This window comes from Ipomoea nil, unplaced genomic scaffold, assembly GCF_001879475.1.
Source record: "Ipomoea nil cultivar Tokyo-kokei standard unplaced genomic scaffold, Asagao_1.1 scaffold1026, whole genome shotgun sequence".
Lineage (NCBI taxonomy): Eukaryota > Viridiplantae > Streptophyta > Magnoliopsida > Solanales > Convolvulaceae > Ipomoea > Ipomoea nil.
The window spans coordinates 2,785,539-2,805,473 of NW_017617454.1; the positions used below are offsets into that span (position 1 = coordinate 2,785,539).

General features: G+C 31.4%; 2 protein-coding genes across 2 annotated transcripts; both read right to left on the minus strand.

Annotated features, from left to right (window-relative positions):
- Nucleotides 1-3,796: 3,796 nt before the first annotated feature.
- LOC109180276 (cyclin-D4-2-like) lies at nucleotides 3,797-5,788 on the minus strand. The gene is made up of 6 exons (XM_019329767.1): nucleotides 5,306-5,788; nucleotides 5,120-5,212; nucleotides 4,936-5,034; nucleotides 4,657-4,861; nucleotides 4,454-4,569; nucleotides 3,797-4,288 (listed from the first exon to the last, which is right to left on the minus strand). The coding sequence occupies exons 1-6, from the start codon at nucleotides 5,621-5,623 to the stop codon at nucleotides 4,085-4,087; spliced, it is 1,035 nt and encodes a 344-aa protein (XP_019185312.1). The 5' UTR covers nucleotides 5,624-5,788; the 3' UTR covers nucleotides 3,797-4,084.
- Nucleotides 5,789-15,417: 9,629 nt separating this feature from the next.
- Nucleotides 15,418-18,145, minus strand: LOC109180616 (14-3-3 protein 1). Its single transcript, XM_019330300.1, has 4 exons — nucleotides 17,576-18,145; nucleotides 16,609-16,731; nucleotides 16,247-16,363; nucleotides 15,418-15,711 (listed from the first exon to the last, which is right to left on the minus strand). The coding sequence occupies exons 1-4, from the start codon at nucleotides 18,068-18,070 to the stop codon at nucleotides 15,691-15,693; spliced, it is 756 nt and encodes a 251-aa protein (XP_019185845.1). The 5' UTR covers nucleotides 18,071-18,145; the 3' UTR covers nucleotides 15,418-15,690.
- Between the last annotated feature and the right edge of the window lie 1,790 nt (nucleotides 18,146-19,935).

Consider the following 19,935-nt stretch of genomic DNA (forward strand, 5'->3'; position numbering starts at 1 on the left):
AAAGACTTACAAAAGTTATAACCTAGCCCCATTTAGTTGGAATTGGATCGTTATGCTGTGCATCCATACGGATGCAAAAACGATGTTGTTTTATTAAAAACGTGCATCCCACTTTAAAAAAATTCAGTTTCGATTCTTCTTAACAGCATTATGTTGTTCATTCATTCTGGAATTTTAGTTCATAGAGTCTGGAATTTTAGTTCATTGATTATGGATATTTAGACGTGAATCGAAACTGATTTTTTTTTTTTCATTCATGCTGGATATTTAGTTCATTCATTATGGATTTTTAGTTCATAGATTCTGGAATTTTAGTTCATTGATTCTGGATATATAGTCCAAATTATGCACAATATAATGTTGTTGCTGGGAATCGAAACTGATTTTTTTTAAGTGAGACGCGCGTTTTTAATAAAACGACGTCGTTTTTGCATCCGTATGCACCATGATGCACAGCATAATTTGCCGTTGGAATTATACATGCTCTATCAAACACGGCAATTTATATCCTGCACCACGGCGCGCGTTGCATTGTGCGCCCAGATGCAAAACGACGTCGTTTCAATTTTTTTTTTTTTTTTTTTTTTTTGTAATTTCGCTACCCAGTGTTTGGCAGTTAATTTTCCTTTAAAAAAATCTCATGTTAAAAAATGTACATAATGTTATACTAGAATACACATAATTGTATACATGAATGTACATAATTATATAACAAAATACACATACTCTTTTTTAAAAGATAATATACATAATCTGACATAATACATAATAAACATAAACTTTTAACATAATACACATCAACTCTTAACATAATACACAAAAATTTCCTGATTCGGATGTGCATAATTGTATAAAAAAAATGTACATAATTGTATAAAAAAATATACATAATTGTATAAACAAATATATATAATCATGTCAACTTTCTACGCGCCTCCCAAAACGACGTCGTTTTGGGAGGCGCGGGGCGCACAGTGCACTATGCGCCGTGGTGCAGGGTATAACAATTGATCAAACACTTGCATAGGAGGGTGAAGTTTCGCAAATTATGCTGTGCATTGTGGACACGAGTCCAAAACAATGTCGTTTTCAGGAAAAACGCGGCATTCTAGTTAAAAAAAAAAAAAAAATTGATTTTGTCTCGCCGTTAACGGCGTTATTCGTTTGTGGCATTATGAATGTACAGTTATGGAATTATGAATGTAAGTTATTGAATTATGAACACAAAGCTATGACATTATGAACTTACAATTATGAACATATAATGATAAAATTATGAACATAAAGCTCTAAAATTGTGAACATAGAGCTTCAAAAATTATGAATGTACAGTTATAGAATTATGAATGTACAGTTATAGAATTATGAATGTACAGTTATAGAATTATGAACACAGAGCTCTGGTATTATGAACTTACAATATGAACATATAGTGATAAAATTATGAACATAGAGCTCTAAAATTGTGAACATAGAGCTTCAAAAATTATGAATTTACAGTTATTGAATTATGAATGTACAGTTACAGAATTATGAATGTACAGTTATGGAATTATGAACACAGAGCTCTGACATTATGAACTTACAATTATGAACATATAGTGATAAAATTATGAACATATACTCTTATAACAAAGCGGTCTGAAATTTTTTTAAAAAAAATTGAAGATAGCGGTGTCACTAACGGCACCATTACCATGTCCACAATGCATGATGGACACGGGTCCATAGCATTAGGATTGGTGAAGTTTCGGGCTGGATGTCTATGCATGGGAGGCAAATGAGCATTGTTATGTAAATTTTTTTTTTTTTTTTAAAAAAAAAAGGGTTATTAGCAATAGTTTTAGTTACTTTTGATTTGGATTTATGTATAAAAAATGCGGCACCAAATTATATTAACGCCCATAGCAATTATAGATTAGATTGAGTATTGAATCCATATGTAGGAATGAAGAATTTTGTAAAAGTAGGTGTGAGAAATGAGAATAAGTAGAAATCGGATTTTTTCTGATTATGAGCAGTGGTCTTCGTCACCTATATCTTGGATCAGTCTTCACCTTAACAGTGCTGTGTTACCAAATCTTTTCGATATTCGATCTTCGGTATATATTGTGTTTGAATCAATATAATAATGTCGTCGTCATGTCCATCTCCAGTAGTAATAATTTAATTTGCTGTTACTTATCCACCAAACTTATACCCAGATATATATGCATGAATAGGGAAACACCAACCTCAACCTGATCACCGGCTGTTTTCATCAACAAATTCAATAAATCTACCTATGTCTTAATAAGCTAAGGTGTGTTGCTTAAAAACACAAGTAATATCTCACATTTCTACCGTACGTGTGTGAAATTTGAGACATGTCATATTATTTATACTTCCATTGAAAGTGTCTAAAGTAAAGATAAATACATTTATTCAAATTCGGGGTGCAAATCCCTTTAAAAGCATCTTTGGTGGATGTTTTTAATGAGTACGTCCTTTAGTTGTTAGGGAAGAAAACAAATCAAGTGGCAGAGTGGTAAGAATACCGATGCTTTACTATTAAAATCTTGATTTAAATAGAAAATACAATGAATACATGCAAAATGCCTAGTAAACATGTGTGCACTTCACGTTTTCGCTGGACGATTGAAGTGATCATCAGTTAATTAATAACTACTTCAATTATTATATTATTTTTTTGAAAAATTTTGTTATCGTTTTATTTAACCTAAGACTTGAAAACAAAAAATTAAAAAAAAAATAATTAAAAAAAATCAATCCATTTACCATCTCGGTAGTACTGTTGCCACTGTCCTTGCATTCCCAAGGTTTCTTATGCCAGAGTTCCCTTGTTCCAAAAAAAAAAAAAAAAAAAAAAAAAAAAAGTTGTCAGGGTAATGAGTAACCCTACTCTGTTGACCAAGTTGCACACATTTTTATTTTTCCCAAAACTAGAGAATTTAGGGAGTTTATTATGGGATTAGAGAAGTTTAAGGAATCCAACATAGATGTGCTCTTGAGTCTTTTTTATTGTGATATAATTATTGAGATTTCTCCTGAAATAGTTAAAATATAAATTCTTTTTCATGTTAAAATTTAATGCATTAAATCTGTAAAAGAATGTCACCAAGATAAGAAGTGAAGTGTCCATTCATTCATCTCAATCAGACACATAAATAGCCTCCCAAATTACATTATGGACAACAAGATTTACCGATCGCTTAGTAAATCAGAAACATACACCATTTATTGAGGATGCATTTTCTTCATAAAATTTTAATATGTTTTTTTATACCCAGTATTATTTTAGTGTGTCAATCATTACCAACACTCCCATATGTGCGATGACGTAGACTAAACATAAACAAAAAGTTCCATGTAGTTCAACCGCGAGGCATCTTCTTAAGTGGTGCAAAGGTGGAAAAAAACATAGGACAAATTACAAGATAGGACATGTTTGGTTATAACCTTAAAATTGTTAAGAATATTCCTAAACCCGGGCCTCGGCTCAAACAAGAAGTTGTAAGCAGCCCTTGGACCACGGCGTGGCCTGGCTATTACGCCCAAAAAAACAAAAGTGACACGACGTCGTACTTGGTTATTTCACAGAACATGTCAAATTGTCAACATTATCCCCCACCCCCCTTTTTTGCGCCATCTTGGAATTTGGGGCCACAATTGCAAGTATTTGCTTACACAATTGCGCTGAAATTTAATTTTTATTATTTCTTCTCTTTTTTTTTTTTTTTCCATTTTGCATTTATTTTATAACAATAGAATATGAAACTACAATTCCTTCCCGAGAGATTTTTAAAAAGTAAAAAAAAGTTTTAAGGAAAATAATAAATGACCCTTTTTGTACCACAAGAAATTGCTCTCCCAAATCCCAATTACCAAAATACCCATTCTTCCCATCTCAGCTTCTTACCTATTTACTATAGTTGTTGACAACTAAGGATTATTTACTAACAGCTGGTCCAATTCTTTTCATGCTAAAAGCAGCTCCCCTCCCTTCTTACTCCATCTTTTTTGTCTTAAATTGATAACTTTTTCAAAGCTCCCAACTTTTTTTTTTGGGTTTTTGGTTGCTCTTTTAATTCTTCTTCTTCTTGTCTGTAGTGTCTGGTGAGTCCAATCTCCTCCTTTTAGTGTCTGGGTCATCACTTTTGTAGCTGAAGCATGCAGCTTCCAGCACCCCATTTGGACTGGGAGGCACTCTTCTTCTTCTTCTTCCCACATTGAGATTTGCAGCTATCCTCAAATCTCTAATCAGATCAACACACTTCAACACTCTCTCCTGCGCCAAATTTCCACACAGTCATGCCAAAGTTACAATCTTGGGACATTCTTGGCTTCTTGTACTGTACTCCCAAGATGTTCAAGATTTGGTCCTGCCTTGCCTATAGTGTGTGTGTGTTTGTGGGCACCACTTAGTTTAAATAATTTGTGTTTTTTTTTTTACCTTGTGTAGTACTTGTGCCTTAAATATGACTTCCCCTGCGGTTTGTGTGTCCCCAGAAACAGACATTGCTACTGCCGCTGCAACTTCAGATGGCCGGAATTCCAAGAAATCAATTCCTGCATTCATTCCAAGAATCCAAGAGATCAAACACTGATGATTTGGAAATTATTGGAACACAATTAATATATAAGCAAGGGGGGCACCTTTCATGGTGCCTAAAACGATGTGTATTGATTTAGAGATGAGGTCTGGTGGTGGGAGTTTATTATCACCATTAATCTTTCTCAGAAAATGGTCCAAGAAAGTGCATGGAGTGTATGCCTGCATTCTCCACTGCAAATTTGTCAATATCAGAAGCTCCATTCTTTGTACTGTTTTGCCATCAAACATAAACCTGTAACCCCCCACCTGCCCACACAATCAATCAATCAATCCCCCATTGGACAAGATTAAGAAAGAATGGAAATTGTGTTTCATCGTACCTGTATGTCCGCCGCCAATGGCACATTGATCTCCTCCATTTTGGCAGCTAACGATAAACAGCCCAAAGCCAACAACTGCACAGCCCAATTCCTGCTTTTCTATGAATCCCCAGACAAACAACATAAGGATTCAATGTCGAAACAAAAAATCTGAAAAAGCGGTCAAGAATTGCTCAAAACTTACTGCCTCTGCTATTTCATACATGGAGAGAAACCGATCCAAGTAACTTATGGATAGGCACAGACTAGTGTCTCCAAACCCACAATGGGAATGAACCTGATAATAAGAATGATTAGTTTATACAATCTTGAAATAGCATAAATTTAAGGAAAATTAATGCATTTTTTTAATTTAATGAACTCAGATCACCTTCCAAATCCAGTCAATGGCCTCTGTTCTCAAACTCAACTCTAAGTCCCCACCTCTCAATCTCTTCAGATACCCATCTCTGGGCAAATGGTGGCTCTCCCTCTCCACCATGAAACTAAAGCTTTCCTCACTCAGACTGGGCACCTCCATCAATGGCTCTGATCTTCCTCCCCCAAAGATCAAGCCTTTATCACCATTGGATTCTTGGGCTGCAGCCTCATCCTTTGCCGGAGAATCAGAATCATTAAACCACGGGCTATTCGTCTCTGCACACAGTAGGCTTGAAGCTACAGGGTCATCATAGCTGTTGTCAGCCATTAAAGCACACCCAAAAAGACAAAAAACACAAAAACAAAAAAAAAAACAAAACCAGAAATACAACACAAGAATTCTTGTTTCAATGTTCTCTACTTCAAACCCAAAACAAAATCTAGTTTCATCTCCATCTGAAGATTATTACTGGGTGTGGTGTTTGGAGAGAGATCGAAGTGGGTGTAGCTCAGAGAGAAAAGAAGAGAGTTGGGTGTGGTAAAACTGTTCCGCGAAGAGGAGCTTTATGTAGGAGTGTAACACCCAAAAGGCTTTGGTGGGTGCGTGGGGGATCGAGAATTAGAGGGAAAATTTTTCTCCTAGATTGCTCATATTATTTATTACCAAGACACAAATGGAAGAAAAAAAGGAAAATATCATAAATAAATAAATAACTAAATAAATAATCGCATGCTTTTTTTTTTTTTCTTCTTTTTTCTCCCTTACTAAACACCTACGGATTACCATAAACAGATACTCAATTACAAGTTTGGATCATTGACTTTGGATATGAAACTACTCTTAAATTTTCAGTCTAGTTGTTCTACTAAAAAAAAAAAAAAAAAGAGTGTTTAAAATGAAAGGATTAGTCACTATATAGACAGTAAAAATTATGAATATACCAAAAAAAATAAATCAACATAAGCTAAAATTCCTTTCTTTTTGTTAAAAATTAAAAACAACACTCTAATAATTTCTTCGCATTAATTCTGTCCAGATTCAACTTTATAGTTATTATAACAACCGTTGCATTCCATATATATATATATATATATATATATATATATATATATATATTATAAAGTCAAAACTTATTACATAAAAGCAAAAACAATCAAAGACAAAACATCTTTGGCATAAACACGGCTTTTACATGAGCATTCATACTTGTGTGAATTTGGTTCGAGCTATTATATTCTTTGATATCAAGATCTTAAAATCTCAAATTATCTAATAATTTGAGAAATGTGGCACTAGATAATATGATAAAATGAACTATACAATTATTTTCAAGAATTTAATATTCTTAGAAACAAAAAGAATAATATATCATATCCACTCAGAAGTATCGTGAAGTTTATAATAACATAACGTAAACTAAAAATCTCTTTAGAATCAAAATAGGATAAATGGCATCCATTATATATATATATATATATATATATATATATATATATATATATATATAAGCAATAATTCTTAATAATAATTACAAAAATATTCATAAATTTAAGTATTGGGGCATTGTAAAATAAGGGACACATATGATCATTGATGAGGCCACTCCAGAATATCTGTGCAGAGTTGGTTGTACAAATGTCAAAAGGGTTTGTGGGGTAGTCAGCAGTGAGTCAAAGGGTCACCAGTGATGATATATTAATGATTCTCTAGTTACTTATACCCATATTTCATTTCTAATACTCCATAATAAAATCTACAAATACAATATCAATTAGAGCAAATACCAATTTTTGTCCCACGAATATTATCAAAATAACAGTTTTAATCCACATGTTTAATTCTTACTAATTTTCATCCACGACTATTGTTTTAAGAAAAACATGTTAAATAGACCACTGAACTTTTACACAATGTACAATTAAACCATCAAACAAAAAAAAGTGTGCAATTAGATTATTAAAAACTACTTTTTTTAAAAAAAAAAAATTATTTTCTTTTTCTTTTAAATTTAAACAAGTGAATCAAAACTGTCATTTTACTAATACTCGTTGAACCAAAATTGATATTTGCTCATATCAATTATATAACTTATCAACATTATAAATATATATATAAAGTAATACGGAGTAGTACATTCCTCCAATTTCACCTCATAATTTTTGCATCCTTATATGTAGCAATATTTGACTGGTTTTTTTTTATTATCTTAAATTAATAAATGTATGCATTCTTAAATACGGGTAGATTCAATCATTTCACGATTATCATTGAATAAAAACATTTATATTATCATGTTAAAGTGAAAATAGCATTAATAAAATATTTACATATTTGACACTTTTATCTTTAGTAATTGATAGTCAATATTGTAAACTTTCTTTCATATTTAATTTGTTTCTATATAAACTCATCATTATTTAGTACTAGTCAAATAGTTTGAGACTCCTGGATTTAAGCCATCTTGTCAGCTCATGTATTGGGATGACTTAATCACATTTTATTTAATTTTATTTTACTACTAAAAGGTATTCTACTTATTAAAAAAAAAAAATTGCATTCTTATTAAAAAGTTAATTGAGGTCAATATTAAAAACTTCATTTAGTCCAACTGGCATTTAAATTTTTTAATGCATTATATAACTATAGATATCATCTTTTAGATTTGATATATTGTATAAATATAAATATTATTATAAAACCTTTTTATATACATTATTTAATAGCCAATAATCTTGTGATTTAGTGACACGAAGTGACTCTCTCAAATGGGAGGTCATGGGTTCGATTCTTAGTGACGGTAATAGTACATTGTTCGTTAACTCACTCAATGCTTCATATGGAAATTCCTAATATGAAATTGGAAAATAAATTATTTTTTTATAAAAAAAAAAACATTTTGATTTTTTTTTAAAAATTTCATTTCCTAGAATGTCAATATGAAATTGGAAAATCATTTTTAGTACAAAATTAATTTTATTGTCAAAGCAAAAAGGGAAGAAAATTAATACTGGTTATCATCGGTGTGTTAATTAAGTATATATAGTAATTCTCAATTATTTCTCACTTTGACAAAACATGATCTTCAAATAATGTTTATAAAATCTCAAATAACTATTGTCTTTAGGTTAAAAATTAAATGATTTTAATATGGTATCACAACTAATTTTTCTTTGGAATATATAATGCATCCCGTGGTCATAATATAGTAGAGTTAATTCTATTTGTTGTCCTAAATTTATATATGATAGCGCTCTTTTAGTCTTTTTTTTTTTTTTTTTTAATATCGGAACATCCACATTTGGTCCTAGTATTATTATGTCATGATTATTTGTGGTCCTTTATCAATAAAATAGTTTTAATGTTGTTAAATACAAATGCATTTCAGTCTTCAATTACAGATTTTTCAAAAAATAAACATAAAAAATATAGTGGGGTCAATCACTTTTTATAAAAATGACAATAATACTTGGTATTTAACGGCATTTTAACCATTTTGTTGACGGAGGATAAAAAATGGTCATGCACAATAATACTAGGATCAAATGTGGATGTTCTGATAAAAATGACTAAAAGTAGACTGTCACCTATAAATCTAGGAACAAAAATGAAATTAAATATAATATAGTAACTATAACTTTATCCAAAGTCTTTCAAAAAAGAAAAAAAAAAGAAATTTATCCAAATGAAATAATCTTGAAGTTTTTTCTTACTTTTGTTTTTCATTTGTATCAATTCTTGTTTTTAATATATTTTAGTACATTTTATATGTTTTCCATTTTTTTTTTTACTTTCTCAACCTCATGAAGCACACAGAGTCAAAAACGCCTCCACTGAGTACAAAGTGCTTGGCATATGTTTCCGTTTAAATGTTAGAACAATTGCTTAAAATTTTAATTTGACAGACGAAGAATGGACAACATATTTTGATATTTATAACAAAAATGATAAATGTTAACAGTTGCATATTTATTTTTTTTACTAATTATGTATTCATTCATAAATAATTGCATATGAATATCAAGATAATAAATATCACTCATAAGTTTTTTTTTTAAGAGTATATATTTTACTATATTTATCCGGATATTATCTATGATTAGTAAATATTAAGAGAAAATATTTAATAATATTATTAATCTTCTAGAACTATAATTGTAGATTTGTAGGGGTAATTTATTTAAGCATTTAGGTTTAAGATATTTTGCAATGTTTATATGGTGGATCCAGCTGGTTAATTTAACGTAATGCGTATTTGTCAAATAACGGTCATATTAATGGTACTATTTTATCACTCAATAATAATAGACAACAATGTGATTTTGTTTATTTTTTTTTTAATAATATAAAAGTTATTTCTCTTATTCGTACCATATGTCTTCGTCTCTTCACAATGATTCTCTGTTTTTCCAAGCAAGAAACCACAGAGCAAAAAACTTAGAAAAATATCTCTTATACTCAACAACATAAAAAGCAGTAGAAGAAGATTAGGCACCACAACAACTTGTTGGAGTTTGAATTTGAGCATAACAATCTTCGAGAATAAAATATCATAAATCTTCAAATTATGTAGATAAATTAAATATGCTAAAATTTGTGTTACTAACAAACATTTCAACAAATATCTACACATTTAACATAAATATAGTTTAATTTGATTTAGACTTGCAAATAACTAGGGTCTTACCATTGTTCTTTTTAAAATTATTGTGATTAGATATTCACATGATGACAAATGATATTATCAACTCATAGTGTGTTATTCATGTAGCTTAAGATTTAATTTTATAAATATATAGAACAAACAATATGGAACTTCATTACATAGTATTGTTGAGGATTACTATTCCATCGTATTCTAATCGAGTCACAAAAATGTAAATGCCTAGCAAGTTGATCCTTCGTAATATTCGAAGTAGTGTCCTTAGCTTCACGAAGATATCATGTTCCACCATGTAAGTGTTTCTTGCATATGCATCTATCCACATTATTCTTCTTTGTTTCATGGTGAACAAATATCATCTTTTGATAATTTTCCATAAGTTCTTTTTGTTTTTATAAGGATTTTTCGATACCATCATCATCACCATCGGTGTAACATCTTTGAATTTTCGCTTCATATCCTTTTTTCCCTTGGTCGAGGAATTACTTCTTTACTACTATCACCATTACCCTCTATATTGGCAATTGATGTTTGTTCAGTGAATTATTTACTTAATGAGTGTTGATGGGCTACGAACGAAGGTGCCCAACTTAGAATGTCTTTAAAAATTTTCAATATGTGTTTGTAGCCAAATTTTTCTATACTCTTTATGAGCACATACAAGAATATGAACATTACTATAAAACTTAGACTATAGATACATAAAATCTAAGTTGCAGGTTCACATCTAAGTTAGTTGCCAGTTCGCAGCCCGCGCGGGTGAACCAGCATAGCCTGTGAGGGCTAAAACTTCTAGGGTCCTAACCCGCTTAATCTTGGGACAGCTTAGGGCTTGCCTTCGGGCTTAGACTCACCATGACACCCCTAATTTAAGCTCCTATTTGGAGTAAGCATAAGAGTACGTAGTATAGGGGTCTTGTTCTAAGTTGGAAAATGTAGTTATATAACAGGTGTTATTTAGTGGTAAATTATAATTTTTGAAATATTACTTTTTTTTTTTCATAAATAATATTCAGGAAGATGGGAAGAGGAAGAATGAATATAGACAAATAAATAAATAAAACGTTTGCTGAAAATAAGCTACATGTATGGCTTACAAGTTTGCATTACATTAATTAAATTTTAAGGTTAGTTACATAAGAGGACAACTTTAAATTTTTAAAAAATTTAAAGTTGTCCTCTTATGAGTAAAATTAAAATCTGTATCTAAAAATAAAAATAAAAACCAATAAAATAACTAATTTATGTATAAGTATAAATTATTAGCTCAAATGTCTATAGAAGTATATATTGAATTGCTTTCAAATTATTATTGTTTCTTCCACTTGTATCGAAAAACTAAATTATTAATTAAAATGTTTACAGCCAAATTAAAAATAAGTTTTAACTTTTTAAGACCAAAATAAATACTATAAATAAATAACCACACAAATTAAGATTTAATATGTTAATATATACAGCTCTGGTCGACTTTGGTCTAAAATAGAACCTAGGATACTTTCATCGATCATCTGAATCCAAACATTTTATGATAATAAAAGGCTGCATCTTAACTTAGATCTAAAGGATCATTTCAATGCCGCATGTTTATCCTTCTTTCTTAGCCTTTGACACAACTCCCATGAATATAAGAATATTCTCCCCACCTCTCCCTCAACAAAATATTGGAGATTTATCTATCCAAGATACAACATAATTGGTCAATAAACTCAAAGCAAGGTTAATAGTGGTCTGTTTTGCTATCATTTATAGTGTGCGAGTTTAAATACGTATTGTAGAAGATTATTACAGTATAGACTATTCCGTTTTAGACACCAACAAAAAAAATATTATGTGAAACTTAAGACGATTAATTACTGGGCATGTCTTGCAGTTTATTCATCATCCACCGAGTCTCTGAAGTAGGAGTAAGTTACGACTCTCTAGTTTACTATACAAACATCTCCACCAGATATCGGAGACCAGTGAACTAGCTAGCTAGAGTCAAACTATATATCCTTGTGTATAATATGTCATGGGGAAGTCATATCATCTTAAGTTCTACTTATACATATATACGTACGTACATGTACATACAATGACATAAACATTGGGGGGTATGCCCCAAAAATTCTAGTTGGACCAGATATATAGAAAATGATCACTTTTAATTTAACATATATATATATATATATATATATATATATATATATATATATATATATAATTGCATGTATTTCTATATAAGTTGAAGCATTGAATAGCAGCCTTCAAGTTCTGTCTCAGAATTGGTATTGTAAGAGGAAAAATTGTTGATTTGGAATTAATTGTAATAATGCACACAAAAACAAAGAAGTACATTGTTGGACTTATGCATGAACGAGTATTCAAGCAGCGCAGCACATACTGCTTGCAGTAGTGGTCCAAATTCACCTTCAATCTTATACTACTTGCACTTGATTGCTTTCTTCTCATGCCTCTGGGCACCATGTCGACTCAATTAAGGGGTAAAGTGTTGGTCATATTAATATTTTTTATACAAGAAGGAATTTTAAACTCTCGAGCTCTCTTAAAGAATAAGAGTGTACGATCACTCACGTTAACCAAGTTGATTAATTGCTTTCCTTTTATTATAATGAGATTGGAGATTCGAGCTCTCCATGAATGAGTATATATTTCACTATTTAACCTCACTCTTGCCCTAAGATACTAAGAAAATGCGTATACGTGGATATATTCAATGAGTGGTATAAGTTTAAAGTTGTTCTAGATTTCATCTTTTAACCTTTTATATTTCTTATATTTCTATGACCTTAGACCCAAACGATTGAGTTTGCATCTTTGATGAAGAGTAGTTCGAGTCACAAAAAAAAATTAAAAAAAAAAAAAAAAAAAAAAAAAAAAAAAAACTTCTAATATTAAGAGTAGTAGCGAAAATATAATTTTATTTCATTATACTTATATAATAATATCCTCACAACATTTCACTTGGTCATTTAGATCTTCACCCAATGTTTGCATGTAGTATAGATTATAGTAACTGTATAAAGTGTAAAATGATGGTAGTAATTAAGTCCATTCAGTAGAAACTTGTATTTCAAGCAAACCTTGGAATCCTATGAGCCTTTGCAAGTGTTAATTTAGTCTCAGGTTTGGCCGTTGTAATTAACTCAAAACCGACGAACCATACATTTTCAGATCAGAAAACTTAAAACCAAAAAGAAAGATCAGATGAGATTTCATGGTCAAATTTCTTCTTTTGCTTTTGGTAAATGCGTTGTTGCCTTGAGAAATAAAATATTGGTGCTGGACCACATACAATATCAATGCGTATTCTATTTATTGGTTTTGATTCACCCTTTTTATCATGACCGGACCAAATATATAATAAACGTCGTTCACATAATTTATATATACCATAAGCTCCGCTTTAATCTAGAAAGTTAATAAAATAAGTCTGTTATAAGTTGGACCATGATATTAGTTTAGATTATATCTTGATAGGGTAAATTTCAATTTTGGTCATATGACTATAGGGGCTTTGTTAATTTTAGCACCCGACTTTCAAAAGTGTCAATTTAGTACCTTGACTATGCAATTTTTATCAATTTTGGTCACTCCAGTTAAATTGCCGGAAAAACTTAATCCTTCATTTAGCCTATAATCTGAGGGGCAAAATCGTCTTTTGAATTCTGGTAAAATCGTCTTTTTTCAACAAAATTTGGCCAGTAATTTAGCTGGAGTGACCAAAATTGACAAAAATTACATACTCAAGGTACTAAATTGACACTTTTGAAAGTCAGGTGCTAAAATTAACAAAGTCCCTATAGTCATATAACCAAAATTGAAATTTTCTCTATCTTGATATGATTAGTTAATTTTGTGATCAATGCATTTTGTTACAATTTTTTTAACATATATGCAAATCATATATACAGTGCAACATTTTCTGACTTAAAACTATATATATAAAAAAAAAAAAAAAAAAAAAAAAAAGCTATTGTGATCAATGTTATTATAATCTTTATTTATGAATTATAATTAAGTTGCACATTTATAACATAAACTAGTATTTATAGGCATGATGCGCTAGAATAAGCGCACAATATTAGTGTTTAATGTTAAAATCATGATTATTATATTAAAATAACTTGAAAACAAATAATACCATACACTTTTTCAAAATTCATAAAATTTATATTGTATTAAAAAATTTAGTTAATAATTTAAGTCATAATTATGATATGATTAATAATTGTAATATTTTCATTTATTTCAAGAATATTATATTTATGTTAAAGAGATAAATAATTTTTTTTTAAAGAGGGGATAAGGGTCAAATAAACCTTCTAACTATATTCATTTGTGCAATTAAGTCGTTCAACTTCAAAAACTTCCTATCAGAACCTCTGATGTACAAAAAAAAATGTGCAATTAGCATTGTTTTGTAGGTTGCATTCAGATAACTGGTAAACTACTTGATGATGAGATTTTTCAAGTTGATTTGGGAGGCTAATGTGGCTTCCACATATTTTTTTAAAAATGATATATTATATTTAATTTAATTTTTAATCAGTAATAATAATCATAAATTTAAAAAAAAAAAATCTTCTATATTTTGTTGGTCATTAGCCGTCGTCTCACTTTTTCCGTCGACAGTCTGTTGCTTACTGTCACGCCCACTGTTGTCGTTTGCCATCACCACCCACCGGGAAGAAGGTCGCAACCTTCCAGATTTAGAAGAAGGTGTCGCCGCCTTCGTCCCATCTGGAAGAAGGCAGCAACAGTGGCAAGCAAATGGAGCAGCGACAAGCCAACAACAGTAACAATGGCGACGATGATGGAAACGAAAAAGATTATTTATGGTGTTAAAATATTTTTAATAATAAAAAAGAAAAACAAAAATAAAATAAATTTAAAATAATAATATTAAAATATGACATGTTACTAACCTGTAAATAACATGCAAAAACAAGTATGAATGGGTTAATTGCTTAATTTTTGTGAGTTCAAAGGTCTAATTTGATAATTTTAAAGTTTCAGGACTTAATTACACATTTAAATATAGTTTGAGAGTTTATTTAACTCTTATCCTCCCCTTTTTTTTTTCTTAGACCACAAGGTGTCATAAGTAAGCTCTAACTATAGGCACTTTTAAATCCATACCATACTCATGTTTATTTACTCATATTTATAAACCCGTACCATACTCATGTTCATATAATGGCGTGGGCTGCTCCATGACTTGCACATTTATCTATTATGTTGGGCTTATTGAGCTAGCCTGGTATTCAATTTGTTATGAGCCAAATACCTTATAGTTTAAAAGTAAAAAATACTAAAGAAAATAAACAAAGAAAAAAGAGTTGTTTTTATCCATGAATAGTAAGTAGGACAGATAAAATGGACAGAGAGTATATTTTTTTATGGGTTTGCAAAAGATAAAAACTTTTTATTGGACTGGTTAATTGAAATAGCACCATTTTAGCAAACCAATACGAGATAGCCCCATTTTTGTGGACAGTATATGATACAGAAACAGATTCAGATTCAGGCGCATAAAGATCCTAATGGCTGACTAAAACAGAGTCCAATGCTCACACCACAAATGAACAGTCATCACAGGTTTCAAACTAATGTTTGAAATGACACAATTGATCATAGTTAAGCAATATGATATATATAATACAAGAGCCATCATCATGAGTCATAATACTTGCAGATTAAAGATGGAGACGAGAGGGGAAGTTTCAACTCAAGCTTCATCCATCTGATCCTGCATCAATAACAACACATGTACAGATTCTTAATTTCATCAACAAACTTCCAATCAATCATATGCATATCAACAGCAAACAAACAAAATGTTGGCAAGAACATGTTGCAATCCAGGCTATCATCGAGTCATGTTTTTGGCATGTTCAGCCATGTGCATCATGGTTGTATGTAACCATCACAAACTCAAATTCGGGGGACAAATATCGTGTATCTGATTTCCCTTCCATATTTTATGTCTTTGGACAGCAGAGAGGGGGCAGGGAATATTTTTTTTTTTTTTTTTTTTTTAAAGATGAACTAAAACAAGAGTTGCATGTTATGTTTTGGTGATATACATACAAATATTGTGATATGATAGTATTTGATATCATAATGTCATAAATCGGTTGCATTTTACTTGTGTGCTCAAAGACAACTTAGAACAGGTAAACAGGGATCGAGAAAATGCGTGAGGAGAAAAGTAATACAATCCGAAATATCATAGTAAAAAAACCTATTGAGAATTGCGGGCTACTAGATATTTAGTGATTTACCTGAATATCCGAAGTCCAAAGAGTGAGGTTATCCCTCAACAGTTGCATGATCAGAGTGCTGTCCTTGTAGGACTCCTCGCCCAATGTGTCCAGCTCAGCAATAGCTTCCTCGAATGCCTATATAGAAGTAAGATACATGTATAACAGTAAACCAAACTTTTGTTCTAAAGCTTCTTGCTGAAAAATTCTCTATTGACGAAGTCACAAGTTTAACCCTTTGACTCCAATACCATAACTTTTTTTTCTATCTCATTTTACGGGGCATTAATATTCCCTAGAGATAGATGGATCCAAGATTCAAATATCACATATTGATGTCAACTTAGCATTCAAAACTCTAAGAGCAATCGATGTGAACTAACCTGTTTAGCCATACTACATGCTTTTTCTGATGCATTCAAAATCTCATAGTAGAATACCGAGAAGTTGAGTGCCAAGCCCAATCGTATAGGATGTGTAGGGGCAAGATCTGCAGCCGCAATGTCCTGTAGAGCATCAAGATGAAACTTCAATTGTCAGAAAAGATGAGGGGATGCGAAAGGATTGTGCCTAATGCAATATCAACACAACATATTGTGAGTAGAAGTTGGATTGCACATTAATGGTTATATGCTCACACGCCCCTCACGTGTTCGGGACTCCAAGCAACAACCCATGACCTTTGGTCTGGCTATTAAGCATGTGCTCCATCTCAACTAAAAGCCTAAGCTGATAGTTGGATTGCACATTAATAGTTATATGCTCACAAGTAGGATGTTTGCACCTATGTATTTAAAAAAAAAAAAAAATCCAAACAAACAAAGAAGTTCTTGTGTGTTATGTGCATGTGTACATCAATGCTTGCACTCCTTGAATGGGTTTAGATCCTTAATTGAAAGCATGAAACATTTATGACAAGCAACTTAAATATGGAAATTGTGTTTTTGCCAGAGGGGAAAGAACTTGGTTTTCTTTTGTCATGGTAAGATTTCTCTTTCCATTTCAAATAGGTTTCTTTCCTGGATTTGAAAAATGGATGAAACTTAAAGTAAACTGAACTTTTGTTTGGTAAAAATCAAAATCATACAATTTAGTTGGATCAGTCAACCAGATGCAAAACAAATTGTTGAGTACAGAATCATGCAATTTGGTTTATATCCAAAAACAAACCAAACGCTCATCCCAATTGCAAGGGCAAAAGGCTTAGGAATCCATTAATTTGTACTAATGATGGAAGCTGATTTACAGTTCAAAGCTCTCGTTATCTTAATGATCTCAACAACACAAGAGAAGTAGTGAAAATATAGAGAATTTAAATCCAGAAACATAAATATGGTTTTTTTTTTTTACCTGAGCAGCTTTATAGGCTAGCATAGTCTCCTCAGCAGCCTCTTTGCGCTCATTCCCAATCTTAAACTCAGCCAAATAGCGATGGTAATCGCCCTTCATCTTCAAGTAGAAGACTTTGGATTCGGGAGCTGAAGCGGAGGGTATCAAATACTGGTCGAGGAGCTTGAGAATTCCGGCACAGACGGCGGAAAGCTCGGACTCAACCTTGGATCTGTAGTCCTTGACGAGGACGACGTGGTCGTCGTTCTTGCGGCCCTCCTCCTTCTGCTCAATCGACGAAACTATCCGCCAAGCCGCCCGCTGAGAGCCGATAACGTTCTTGTAGGCAACCGAGAGAAGGTTGCGCTCCTCCACGGTGAGCTCGAAGCCGGAGGTAGCGGAGCTGATCACCAGGCCGTCCATGAACTTCGCCATCTCCTCGTACCGCTCCGCTTGCTCCGCCAGCTTAGCCATGTACACGCTCTGCTCCCGGCTTAGATTTCCCGGCATCGCCATTCCCGTCTCGGTCGCCGTCTTTTTTACTCTTTAAAATTAAACGAGTAAATTTGGGAATTTTGAAGTTATGAAGGGGATATATATATGGGAGTGAGTATTATTATTATTTTATTTTTTATTGGGTTGTCGGATGTGTGGCCATTTGTGGCGTTTGAGGAGAGAAGGCCCCACTCGGGAGAGTATGTTTAATTTTATTGTTTTAAGGAATTTTCACATTTATGAGGTTTGCATAATTTGATGAAAGGTTGAAAGTCCCATTTTTTAATACTCCATACCAGGCAATTCGTGTATACGAGTTCGTTAATGGATCGACATGATAGCGACACAAACACGATAAGGTTAAATACATACACGACATGTTAAGGTTAATGGGTTCAAAATTCTAACACGAACACGTTTTGTTAATGGGTTAAACGAGTTGACATGATAGACACCTTTTGTTAACAAGTTTCGGGTTGTATCGACACGAAACCGGTGTAAGCCCACTAAACATATTAATATATTTATTTTTAAAAAAAAAACTAAAAGTTAAGTTATATAAAAAACAAAAATAAAACCTACAATTCAATCTATCAAACAAACTAAAAAAATATTAGGAGAAATGTCAAATAGGCCCATGTACTATTATCAAGTGCTCAATTCCCACCATGAACTAAATTAAAGGCTAATTAACCACACTTACCTACTAAATTTGTTCAATTAACTTTTTTTTTTTTGCAGGTAATTGACCTTTTTTTGCAGGTTACCAATTCAATTATTAAAAAAATAATTTAAGAATTATTAAAAAAAAATTACAGCCACCGACTGTCCGGCGAGGACAGCCGGTGGTTGTATTCTTTTACTTTTATTATTTTATTTTATTTTATTTATTTCAATAATTAAATAGGTAACATGTTATTAACCTGTAAAAAAAGTCAATTGAACAAATTTAACTCGTATATGGACCTATTTGACACTTAATTTAGTTCGTGATGGAAATCGAACACTTCACAGTAGTAGATGGGCATATTTGACACTTGTGCCAAAAATATTCAATTTATAATATTCTTAAAATGATCAAATAATATTCAAAAATCATAATTAAAGAAGTCCATACTAGTTTTTAGAATAAAATTGAACATAATAAAAAATCAAATTTCAGATTGTTGAACATCAATAATTGTTGTAGAATCTTGTCATAATGTAGTAAATTCATCTTTAGTCATGTTCATGACGTTGGTTCTTAGAAACAAGTTTGTATAAATTGATTCGTGTAAACGAGTTAACACGATAATATTAACGGGTTAAACGGATTCTTAATAGGTTTAACGGGTTGATCTGTTAACACACGCAACATAACGGATCTTTAACAGGTTAATCTGTTAATGACTCAAAATACATTAAGGCTAAACATTAACCCGTTATTTTCGTGTCGTATTCATAATTATCGTGTCTACATTTTTGTCCGTCGCGTACTTTAAGTAATTGATTTCTGTAAAATAATAATACTCCGTAATAAATTTTTGACACTTTAACGTCAATTATTATTTGACGTGTTTTTTTTTTTTTTTTTGAGAACTTATGTGACGTGTTAGTAATTAAAAACTTATCCAATGCACATCGTTTCAAATTTGCAATTAAATTTTAATTCCAAGTTTACTCAATTGTTTTTTCTTTTTCTTTTCTTCTGAGTGCTAGTGACTTATATTATTTCCAGCGAGGATCAAATCCATGATCTTCTCGTTAGGAGAATTATTTCGTGTCATTAGATTACTAAGGTCATTGTTTTTTTTTTTCATATTTATTAAGAATATATAGGCCCTATTTGGTAAATAATGGTTAGCTGTTAGCTGATTGAGTTAATTAGATGGTATAACTAGTTGATA

What these genes read in the sequence shown, in the direction of transcription:
- LOC109180276 (XM_019329767.1), bottom strand. Translation starts at nt 5,623, where the DNA reads ATGGCTGACAACAGCTATGATGACCCTGTAGCTTCAAGCCTACTGTGT. An exon ending in TGTATGAAATAGCAGAGGCA is followed by an intron (nt 5,035 to 5,119) that starts GTAAGTTTTGAG and finishes GGGGATTCATAG; the next exon opens with AAAAGCAGGAATTGGGCTGT. An exon ending in CGTTTTAGGCACCATGAAAG is followed by an intron (nt 4,570 to 4,656) that starts GTGCCCCCCTTG and finishes GAATGAATGCAG; the next exon opens with GAATTGATTTCTTGGAATTC.
- LOC109180616 (XM_019330300.1), bottom strand. Translation starts at nt 18,070, where the DNA reads ATGGCGATGCCGGGAAATCTAAGCCGGGAGCAGAGCGTGTACATGGCT. An exon ending in TAGCCTATAAAGCTGCTCAG is followed by an intron (nt 16,732 to 17,575) that starts GTAAAAAAAAAA and finishes GATGCTCTACAG; the next exon opens with GACATTGCGGCTGCAGATCT. An exon ending in CATGTAGTATGGCTAAACAG is followed by an intron (nt 16,364 to 16,608) that starts GTTAGTTCACAT and finishes ACTTCTATATAG; the next exon opens with GCATTCGAGGAAGCTATTGC.